This window comes from Cavia porcellus, unplaced genomic scaffold (genome assembly GCF_034190915.1).
Source record: "Cavia porcellus strain 051 isolate PalLab524CR breed Dunkin Hartley unplaced genomic scaffold, mCavPor4.1 scaffold_17, whole genome shotgun sequence".
In the NCBI taxonomy this organism is placed as follows: Eukaryota; Metazoa; Chordata; class Mammalia; order Rodentia; family Caviidae; genus Cavia; species Cavia porcellus.
This window is the reverse complement of record NW_026947500.1, coordinates 66,143,740-66,154,922: the sequence shown is the minus strand read 5'-3', so window position 1 is coordinate 66,154,922 and position 11,183 is coordinate 66,143,740. Positions and strand designations below refer to the sequence as shown.

At 44.6% G+C, this 11,183-nt stretch overlaps 1 protein-coding gene across 1 annotated transcript; it reads left to right on the top strand.

Annotated features, from left to right (window-relative positions):
- The first annotated feature begins 1,251 nt into the window (after nucleotides 1–1,251).
- On the top strand, nucleotides 1,252–11,183 carry LOC100728472 (zinc finger protein 14-like). Its single transcript, XM_063229126.1, has 5 exons — nucleotides 1,252–1,448; nucleotides 4,106–4,190; nucleotides 5,647–5,773; nucleotides 6,102–6,162; nucleotides 7,230–11,183. Exons 1-5 carry the CDS (start codon nucleotides 1,252–1,254, stop codon nucleotides 9,046–9,048), a joined length of 2,289 nt encoding a protein of 762 aa, XP_063085196.1. The 3' UTR covers nucleotides 9,049–11,183.

Below are 11,183 nucleotides of genomic sequence, written 5' to 3'. Positions count from 1 at the left end.
AAGAACTAAAAGGTAAAAGCACACTAGGGGGTCTCATCGAGGTCTAAATGGATCAAAACAATACACACAGAATATTCAGTTTTTGTTTTTGTTACTGGGGATTGAACTCACAACCTCACATTTGCTAAGCAAGTACTTAAGCCACTGAGCTAAACCCCCAGCCCAGAATATTCAGTTTTAAAAAGGAGCACTGTGCATTTTGCCAGACCTGCTGGTGCACATCTGTAATCTTAGTCACTCAAGAGGTTGAGGCAGGAGGTTTGAGGCAGGCTGGGTAATTCAGGAAGACTCCATGTTAAAATAAAAAATAGAAAGGGTGGGTGATGTAGCTAAGTCATAAAGCACACGTGGAACACGGTTCCCCCACCAGAGAGAGGAAAGAAAAGATGCACGTTCTGACCCTCTCCATACCCTCATGAAGGGTCAGCGCAGCAAGGGAAATCAGCCAGTCAGAAAACGTGAAATGTATTGTGTTTCTAGGAAGCTCCCGTAGTCACACTTAGGGTGACATTGGGGTACAGAAGGTAAGGGGAGTGCAGTCTCCTCACTTCTAGATTTGGCATGCTCAGGGTTGAGCCAGGAACTCAAGCAAGGAGGCAAAGCAATACCATTGAGTCACAGACCAAGTGGACAGTTTCTCTTTAAGTCTGGGGGCTCCAGGCTGGACATTTACACAATATGAATATATTAAACCAGAAGGAAAGAACAATTAGCCGGGCATGGTGGCACTTGCCTGTAATTCCAGCACTTGGGAGGCTGAGGCAAGAAGACTGCCACCAGTTCGAGGCCAGCCTGGGCTACATAGGGAGTTTGTAGAGGCTATTTTAAATGTAAAGGAAGTTTTAAAACTTGTATTTCCAATACGATTCAAGGATGGGCCTGGGAAGTGCAGCCTCTTCTCATAATAAGGTACAAAACTCTGCTAAGTCTTGACATCCCCTATATAAGTGACTGCTAACTTCAAGACGGGACTGATGATTTGGAAGTGAGATTCCCATCAGCCTGCTAGCCTAATAACCCTGTTTGCCTTCCAAAGTTCCTTTGGTGCTTTTGTCTTCTGTCTGGTCTGTTCCTCAATTCCACAGCAAGTTAAAACACACACACACACACACAGAGACAGTGTTCTCTAGAGGTGAGAATCTCACTGAAAGGCAAATGATCTGGCTCAGAAAACCTTGCGCAGAAGCTAAATTCAAACTCACCGTGTGTCCTTCTACCCTGCTGTCACTCAGAGGCAAAGGGGGCAGGGCTATGGAGTCTGTCCAATCAGCACTGTCGGGAGACGGACGCAGAGGACGCACTGCGCCTGCGCTGTGGATGTTGCTGTGCCTTCCGCCGGCAGGGTGTCAGTGGTTATGGCGCTGTGTTCTTTGTCGCGCTGTCACCCGGGTGCTGACTGAGCCTCCTCTGGGAGACTGCGAGCCGACGGCCGCGGGGCGATGGCAGCGGTGAGTGCGGGGCTGGGGGGAGGGGAGCCGGGCTCTGGGCGCCGCGGAGCCGCGTGACGGGCCCGGGCTCCGCGTCCACTGCCGAATGAGGTCCCCAGGGGCGCGCTCGGCCCGGCCCCCTGCGGGTGCTGTGGGTCCCTGCGCGGTGGCCGGGCGGCCCGGGCCCCTTTCTGCGGGGCGGCGGGGGCGGCCCAGGCCGCAGGGGTCAGGTGCGCGGGCTCCCGAGGAGGCGCGAACTGCGGCCTGGCGTGGAGCGCGTCCCGGCGCTCGGCGGCAGGTCCCTTCCTCTGCGGTCTGGGAGGCCTCCCCTGGCCCCGCGGCTGCGTGGAGCACGGGAGCGGGGCGTGACCTCAGGGGACGCCTGCAGCTTCCCCTCAGATCCTGGAATGAACCGTTCCCAACCTGCAGCAAAATTTTCCTTGGTCGTTGCGTATTGTTCCCAGTTTTTGTGGGGGCGGGGGAAAGGTAAGAGTCAATGAAGAGGTTAGAGTCCCCAAAACGGGAAGCTTCTAGAACAAATAGCAATTTTGTTCTTTTAGGATAGGACCTCACATTAGGATGTGAGAGCGTGGTGTCCTAGATCTCTCGTGCACTTTGTCATTTTGTTTTGGTTTTGTCGCTGTTTTTGTGCCAGGGTTTGGACCCAGGGCCTTTCCTGGCCTAGGCAAGATCTGTGCAGTCAGTGAATGTCCCTTCCTCGCCCGTGGCCTTTGCACTGAGCGTCACCCCCAATTCTCTTTTTATTTTATGTTTTGAAACAGTTGGCCTGGAATTTGTAAGGCTTCTGTCCCTCAGCATCCCAGAGTGCTGGGATTACTGCAAGGGCACCACACCTGACATCAGTTTCTAATTTTTGTAATGATATCATGAACCAGGCATGATTGTACAAACCTGTCATCCCACCACGTGGGAGGCTGAGGCTTGAGGGTTGCCGGGATTTCATGACCAGCCTAGTCTACAGCAGTGAGTTCAAAAGCACCCTGAATTGCATAGTGAGACTCTGTCTCAAAGAAACAAATAAACAAACCCCAATAAAAACAAAAAAGGTATGATGAAAATTACCAAAGTTAAACGTGTATCTTTGAAGATTATGAGATTTTTAAGGAATTGATTCCTAAACCCTAATGAATAGCACACTACCAGTTTGTGATAATATCCCCCAGTGTTAGATGTAGTTGAAGGACAATGATGATGTTCTTTCTGATTTTTTAAGAAAAAATTTAAAGTAAAGTTTATTTTATTTAAAAAATTAATCTTAGTACAAGTTTGCAGTATATAATGAGTTCTTGTGGGAATCTTTGTTATTTTAGAAAGAAAATCTGCAAAACAGAACAGTCTGACTTCAGCCCACTCCTTGCCAGCCACATAACCTGGTCCACTCCAGGGCTGGTGTGGCCACCAAACCCAAATATACACTTCCCACAATTGCTTTCCTCCCCTGCCACTTTTTTTTGGAGTGGGTATTTATTTGACCCAGTGCCTTCACACAGAGCTGCACCCCCAGCCCCTGAGTTCCTTTTTATTTTGAGACAGATTGGAAGAGTTGTTGTGTTGCCTACGCTGGGCTTGAACACAGAGTCCTCCTGTCTCAGCTTCCCAGAGGGCTGGGATTGGACATATGCCACCATGCTTGGCTAGTTTCTTGAGTAGTCTGTCATTTCATTATATCAGAATGAGGAAGCTGGAAATGGACATGACTGTAAGCCTGGCATTTGGGAGGCAGAGGCAGGAAGTGCTCATGTTTGAGCCCACTTTGGGTTTCAGAGCAAGTTTGATGCCAACCTGGGGCATAGAGAGCCAGGCTGTGCCTCAAAAACAAAACAAAACACTCAAAGCCTAGACATGTTGGTGCACATCTGTATTCCCTGAACTCTGGGAGGCTGAGGCAGGAAGATCGGATGTTCAAGCCCAGCCTGGACGTCAGAGCAAGTTTGAAGCCAGGTTGGACTATAGATAACAAGCCCTTGTCTCAAAACAAAAGAACAGACAACCCACAAAATGAACCCCACAAAACCCTCACTCGATGTCTCATGCCTGTATTCTCTGCATGCTGGGAGGTCGAGGCAGGAAGAATTCAAGTTTGAGCCCAGCCTGGACAATTTAGTGAGTTGGGGAGACCCTGTCTCAGTGTAAAACATAAAAAAGGGCTAGGGATGTAGCTCAGCGAGAAGGCGGTGGGATCCGTCACGGGTCCTGCACACACACACAAACACACAGAAGGGGACAGACACAAAAGCACTGCAGGTTCTGACAGATTGCTTGTTTAGTGTGAGGAAGTCCTGTGTAAGGGTACCCAGAGCTTTAAAACCTCCTTTCTACGGTGCTGAGAATAGACCTGAGGGCTTTGCTGCTGCTAGCTACTCCACTGAGCTCTAGAACCAGCCCCTAGTAGTGTGTATCTCATCTTACCTGATCTAATTTAATCTATAATCTAATCTATTTGTTGGTACCAGGGATTGTACTCACTACCTTCACACTGACGTGTGTGGCTAGCTTGTTTTGTTTTATTTTGAGATTGAACTTCTCTAAGTCACCAAGTTGTCCAGACTGGGCTGGAACTTGTAGTCCTCCTGCCTCAGCCTCCCAGAGTGCTGTGATTAAAGGAATCTGCTACCTTTCTGGTGTAATTTGTATCTTGTCCCTTTTTTTCTCTTGAGGTTTTCTATCTCTAAGTTGCCCAAACTGGTTTTGTACCTTGAAACCCTGGAATCAAGTAATCGTCCCTGCTGGACCTCCCAAAAGGTGGGAGAACAGACTGACACCACGGCCTCTGCCTCTGTACTTTTAATTCTTCCGGGTAGCTTCATATCATACACATTTATTGCCTCTTCACAAGACTAGCATTTGATTTTTGTTGCCCACTTTGATTCCTTCTCTTCTGTGTGTTTGTTTGTGCTTTACTCTGGAACTTGACTGGCTCCTGTTCCCCGCCACCCTGGGTTACATCCCAGGGCATTCACTTTTTTTTTTTTTTTTTTTGGTGCCAGGATCGAACTCACAACCTTGTGCTTGCCAGGCAGGTACTTGTGCCACTAAGCTATTCCCTTGACCGCTCCCCATCTCTTTTTATTTTGAGACAGGGAGTCTCAGATTTACCCAAGTGGTCATTTTGACCTTTCGATCCTTCTGACTTAGCCTTGCAGAGTGCTGGGGTCCCAGGTATGCACCCTCACTCCTGGATGTTCCCTTTCCTCTTTTCTCACTCTCTTCCTGGAATCTAACCCAGGGCCTCTGGACAGAGGCAGATCTTCAGCTGTTGTTAAAGTTTTCAAATCAGAGACAGGATTTCACCAGGTATCCCAGGTCTGGCTTACAGTTGTGATCCTCTTATCTCTGGGGTTCCAGGGGTGCCTCACCACACCTGGCTCTGCTTTTGTTTTCTAAGGTAGACGCTGTGGTTATTGCTATAGATGTCTGTCCCTTGGGAGTGTATGTGTTCAATAGCGTAAATTTCTCTGTAGTCACTGCTCTTGCTGCCTTCCAAGAATTAGAATGTTCTATTTTCATTTTGTTCTAAGTCTTGGATATTGTGGGGTTTTTTTTTTTTTTTTTCTTTTTTTTTTTGAGACAGGGTCTCACCGTGTAGCCCAGGCTGGCCTTGAACCCGGAGTGATCCTTTTGCCTCAGCCTCTGGTGTGCATCACCATGCCTGGCTGAACTTAGGGTCTTCACTCTGATCCTAATCCTTTAAAAAATGTGTTTTTGAGACAAGACCTCACCAGGTTCAGTTGGAACTTGTGATCTTACTACTTCAGCCAACTAGAGTATTAGAATTATATATTTCCTTTTGATTCTTAAAATTTTCACATCTCTGCCTGAAATCATCTATCTATTCTTACATACTGTTTGCTGCTAGATCCCTCAGCATATTAAAACTTCAAGCCTTGTTTATTTCTGTAGTCTGATGATTCAAGTCTCTTTTCTACATCTGAGTATTTCTGGTGCTTATCTTGTTTTCTCCAAACTGCTTCAAAAATCTTTTGTTCACTCTCAGCTTTTTTTCCCATTAAGTATTAGACATGATATGATTTTTCTGTGTATGTGACTGCTGCGTTTTATGGGGAGGTGAGATGTGGTATTCTGGGAGCAGCGAATATTTGGACACCTCAGAGGCGTTGTGGGAACATCTTTAGGCGCTGAGTGCTCCCCAGAGCTGTCGGCCTTAGCCTCCCCTGTGCCCCTCTGTGGGATGTCTTAGGACTCAGTGGACTTTGAAGATGTGGCTGTGAGGTTCACCTTTGAAGAGTGGGCTCTGCTGGACCCATCCCAGAAGAGACTCTACTGCGATGTGATGAGGGAGACCATCCAGAACCTGGCCACTGTGGGTGAGGATGATCTCATTCCTTCATTTAGTGAAATTTTTTTTTTTTTTTGTCTTTTTGGTTTTTATCGGTACCGGGGATCGAACTCACGACTGCCTGCTTGCAAGGCAGACGCTTATGCCGCTGAGCTAAACCTCCAGCCCCCTTCATTTAGTGAATTAAAGAACAAGCATTTCGTGCTTGCCAACCGGGTCCCGGGAGTTTAAAGGTGGGGATGGTATTCCTTTGGTGACTAAGTTAGGCCAAGTCACGCTGCAGCATGTACTTGCATTGTCTGATGTCTTCTATAATACCAAACTCATGACAGCTTGTTTGTGGGTATGAATTTTAGGGAGAAAATGGAAGGACTGGAACACTGAAGATGATAACTGGGATTCGCGGAGAAATCTTAGGTGAGTTGTACTCGTAAGATGAGGTAGTGGGCCCTCAGGCATTTTCCTTTATTATGACATTTCAAATGCAAGAAAAGTAAACAGTCAGCCCAGCTTCTCATTAATTTGTCAAAAATCTTCTCCCAGAATATTGCTGAGCTGGCTGTTGTGACATATAACTAAACCCAGATTCTTGATAGGCGTAAGCAAGAGGGTTGAAAGTTTAATCCCAGCGTGAATAATTCTGCGAAGATACCCAAACAGTAATAAAAATTTGTGGGACCAAGCCATTCATGGTGGTGCATACCTTTCCAGCAGCAGGGGGGCCAGCCTGAACTATATAGTAAGACTCTCTCAAGAAGGAAAAAAAAATTGTGGGACTCTGTTTCAGAATTTAAAAAAAAATCAAAAAATCTAAGGATGTAGCTTCGTTCAAAGACTCTGGGTTCAGTATTCAATAACATGCACACATACACACACACACACACACACACACTTTATAGATGGGTAATTTACTTCTGTATTTTTTTGAAATATTAGCAGAAGGTTTTGGCCTGGTACATAACTCAGTGATGTAGTGTTTGTCCAGTATATATGAGGGCCAGGATTCCAGCTGGTTAATTTAGTGACTTAGCTCCTGTTTCTAAAATTAAAAAATGTAAAAAGGCCTTGGGGTATAGCTAAGTCAAATGCCTTGTATTCAATCCTTCATACTGAAAAAAACAAGAAGCAGTGTCAAGCCTTATGTGTAAATATTACTGTTTTCATAGAAACAGGCAAATAAATACCTGTCCAAGGCATTCTATACATTCATTGAGGGATGTTTAGACAGGGAAGAAAGCCAGCATTTTTCCAGAGAGCGGGTGATTCTTTTTTTTTTTTTTTTTTTTTGAGACAGGGTCTTGCTATGCAGTCCAGCCTGCCTTAAACTCACTATATAGCCTAGGCTGGCCTTGGACTCATGGTGATCCTCCTGTGATCCTCTTGAGTGTTGGGATTACAGGCATGTGCCACCATGCCAGGCTAAATAGATTCTGGTACCTATTAAAAATCAGTACAAATTTTAAAATGTCATTTGTTCTTTACAGAAGCTGTACAGTCAAGCAACTGTGTGAAAGTAAAGCAAGTCTTCAGTGTAGAAGAAACAACAGAGTTTCAAATCTGACTCTTATCAAGGAAACTCAGACCTGTGGAGTAATACATAAGGGCAGCTTGTGTGAAAAAGTCTCCATGTATCCAAAATTCCTTAGTAGGCACTTCAGATCATATCCTATCTGCAGAGCATTCAGGAGTCAGAAATATTCATATGGCAATAAGCCATACGAATGTAAGGAGTGCGGTAAGGCCTTCATTTATCACCAGTGTCTTCGGAACCACGAGAGTACGCATACTGCAGAGAAGCCTTACAAATGTACGCAGTGTGGCAGAGGTTTCACATTTCTCAGTTCCTGTCAAAAACATGAAAGAAGTCACATCAGGGAGAAGAGCTATCAGTGTAAAGAATGTGGAGAAACATTTTTTGGTCGCCAGACATTTAAGGTACACATGAATGTACACAGTGGCATGAAATTCTACCAGTGTAAACACTGTGGGAAACCCTTCCTGTATTACTCATCATATAAAACTCACGAAAAGAATCATACTGCAGAGAGCTCTTATGAAGGGAGACAGTGTGGCGAATTGTTCAGTGTCCCCGTAAATCTGCGATATGAAAGGACTCAGACTACAGAAAAATCCTGTCAGTGTACAGTATGTGGGAAAGACTTTAGATGTCCATGTGTCTTTCAGTTACATAAAAATACTCATCCTGGAGAGAAACTTCATAAATGCCAGGAGTGTGGGAATTCCTCTGTTTGTCTGCAGGGGCATGGGAGAATGGACACTGGCGAACGACTTTATAAACGTCTGGAATGTGGGAAGGCTTCCAGAACTTCAAGCTTCTATGAAGTGCATGCAAGAACTCATATTGCAGAAAAACCCTACGCCTGTAATCAGCGTGGCGAAGCGTTCAGGGATTCTAATACCCTTGAAGATCACGAGAGAATGCATACTGGGGAGAAACTCTATCAGTGTAAAGTGTGTCACAGAGTCTTCAATAGTTTAAATTCAGCTCAAGTGCATGAAAGAACTCACAGCGGAGAGAAGCCCTATGAATGTGAACAGTGTGGAAAGACCTTCACCCGTTCAAATGTCCTGCGAATGCATGAACGCATTCACAGTGGAGAGAAACCCTACAAATGTGAACAGTGTGGAAAGGCTTTTAATTACTCTCATTCTCTCCGCCTCCATGAGCGAACTCACAGTGGAGAGAAACCCTATGAATGTCACCAGTGTGGAAAGGCTTTCACTCATTCCAGTGGTTTACGTGCTCATGAAAAAATACACAGTGGGGAGAAGCCTTATGAATGCCAACAGTGTGGAAAGGCTTTCAATTACTCTAATTCTCTCCGAGTCCATGAAAGAATTCACAGTGGGGAGAAGCCCTACGAGTGTCGACAGTGTGGGAAGGCCTTCCATTCTTCCAATTCCTTCCGTGTACATGAAAGGACTCACAGTGGACAGAAACCCTACGAGTGTCAGCAGTGTGGAAAGGCCTTTGCCAGCTCCTGTTACCTTCATGTTCATGAGAGAACTCACCGTGGAGAGAAACCTTACGAATGTGAACAATGTGGGAAGGCCTTCAGTTACTCCAATTCTCTCCGAGTCCACGAAAGAACTCACAGTGGGGAGAAGCCCTATGAGTGTCGACAGTGTGGGAAGACCTTCACCTGTTCCGGCGCTCTCCATGTGCATGAGAGAATTCACAGTGGAGAGAAACCCTACGAGTGTGAACAGTGTGATAAAGCCTTTACTTATTCCCACTCTCTTAAGGTGCATCTAAGGTCGCACTATCGAGAAATTTTGTGAATGTATTTAACGCAAATATGGTCGGAAGGCCTTCAATTGTTCCAGTTATACTGGAGTATGTGGGAATCTCACTGCAGAGAACAATCTAAGGATGTGTGTAGTAGGGTAAGCCCTTCACTTAGTTAAGTGATTTTTGAGTACATAAAACAGAAAAACCCCAAACCAACCAGACTCCTGGGAAAGACACCATGTATAAAAAGAATGTTGTAAAGCTAAGGGTTTCATTTGCACTTCATTGCCTAACACTTCATAGAAGGAAATTCTCTGAATTCTTTGTAAGGTATGTGGAAAACTCATCACACAACTCTTTGAGTATACCTGAGAATTTATCATGGAGAGAAACTTGATAAATACAAAGAATATTAAAAAAAATTCAGTCATTTTTGTTCATTTTGAAACTATGAGATTGCTGTGTTTTTGAGACTGGGTCTCCATTCGTTGGTAAACTGCAGGCTGGGCTTGAACTTGTGATCCTCCTGCCTCAGCCTCTTGTGGTCCTGGGTCTACAGGTGTGTGCCACCACTTGGCCAACAGTGATGTTTTTGAGGCCTGCATCCTTAGAAAAATATGTTGGGCCTTTGGGTGCAAACATAAGCATGTGAAAAATAGGTGAAAAAATTTTAAACCATTGCAATTCTTTATTATTTTTTACTAGTATATGTTTGCCAAACATAATGATCGGGTACTGCAGTGCTTTTTATTTTTTACTTTTTTTGGAACTGGGAATCAAACTCATGACTGCACGCTTGCAGACAGGTGCTGTGCCGCTGAGCTAAATCCCTGGCCCTTGCAGCTCTTTTTACATTTTAAGGTGCAACAAAGTCAGTTCAAGGGCTTTTGTCTGAACAAATGAGCTTGCAGTTTTTCCCACAGCATTTTCCTATTGTGTCCTGTTCAGTCTCTTGCATTAAGATACTGAACAGAGACAGCTGTTCTTATTAGTTGCTTGTAATTCCTAAGTGGGCATTTCTAACACTGTCATGTCTGGGTAAGAGGAAAAGCATTTGGGCCCATTGATGTGCTCTTGTCGGTTTGAACCAGTGGTGGAACATCCTTGACTGTCACACTGGGTGCCTGGTATCATTAGCAGTACAAATTGGTCCAATCATTTTTATCAGTCTTTTTAACTAACAAAGTTGATACAAATTTATAAATGGACTGTATTGAGTTACTTGAATAATTGCCTGAATATAAATATTAATACTATGCATGCCAGTTAAAATTAATACAATCAATACATTTATTTCATTAAATTTATGTTTGTGAAAGTTTATCAGTAATTAATTTTAATATGAAAATCTTACAAGTAACCCATTGCTGGTGTATCAAATGTGCATTTACAACTGCTGTACCACAACTGAGATGCATTACAGTTTTTTATACCACTTTAAAGTTTTCCTGAAGGAACTGCAAGACGACAACATCTGGTCAGCACCTTCCTTCGTCTTATTGTGATCAAAGATCCCCCTGAGAAAGTGGTACAGGCTGCCTGATGGGATCCTGGCAGTTCAAACAGATGCAGGTGATTTAATTCAGATCAGAGCCGCCCAGCAGTAAGATGTATGAATTCTGGTCCCATCCTGAATGTATTAACCCTCCTACTCTTGCCTCAAAGACCTTAACCAGCCAGGCATGGTAGTGCACTCCTGTAACCCCACCACTCAGGAGACTGAGGCAGGAGGATCGTTTCAAGTTTGAGACCAGCCCGCATTATGAAGTGAGCCCAAGGCCAGTCTGAACTACATAGCAAGACCCTGTCTCAAAAAAAAAAAAAAAAAAAAAAAAAAGACATTAACCAGCTCTGCTCTTACAAAAACCTGAGTGCACCAATGTCTGGCATAGTGGACTTCTTCCCTAGGGCACTGGATTTGTCCAACTGTAAAAAAAACAGTTTCATGGCAGGATCACATGTTCCACGCATTCTTTTCAAGACACTGCCCATCTTTTCCCAGTTAGAAGATGCAGGTGTCTTCTAGAATCCTGATTTTCTCCAGCCACATGGTTTTACGAGACATCTGTAACTATCCACTCAGCAGTGCACCCGTATAGACACTGAAAATCTTAACTTTCAACAAAAACTCTGCCATGCTATATTTCAATGGGATAAAAAAAATGCAATAAATGTATTGTGAGAG

Bases quoted from the DNA above. Each gene is read 5' to 3' on its own strand.
- LOC100728472 (XM_063229126.1), top strand. From the start codon at position 1,252: ATGGAGTCTGTCCAATCAGCACTGTCGGGAGACGGACGCAGAGGACGC. The intron at 5,774-6,101 runs GTGAGGATGATC...TATGAATTTTAG, and splicing joins CCAGAACCTGGCCACTGTGG to GGAGAAAATGGAAGGACTGG. The intron at 6,163-7,229 runs GTGAGTTGTACT...TGTTCTTTACAG, and splicing joins GATTCGCGGAGAAATCTTAG to AAGCTGTACAGTCAAGCAAC.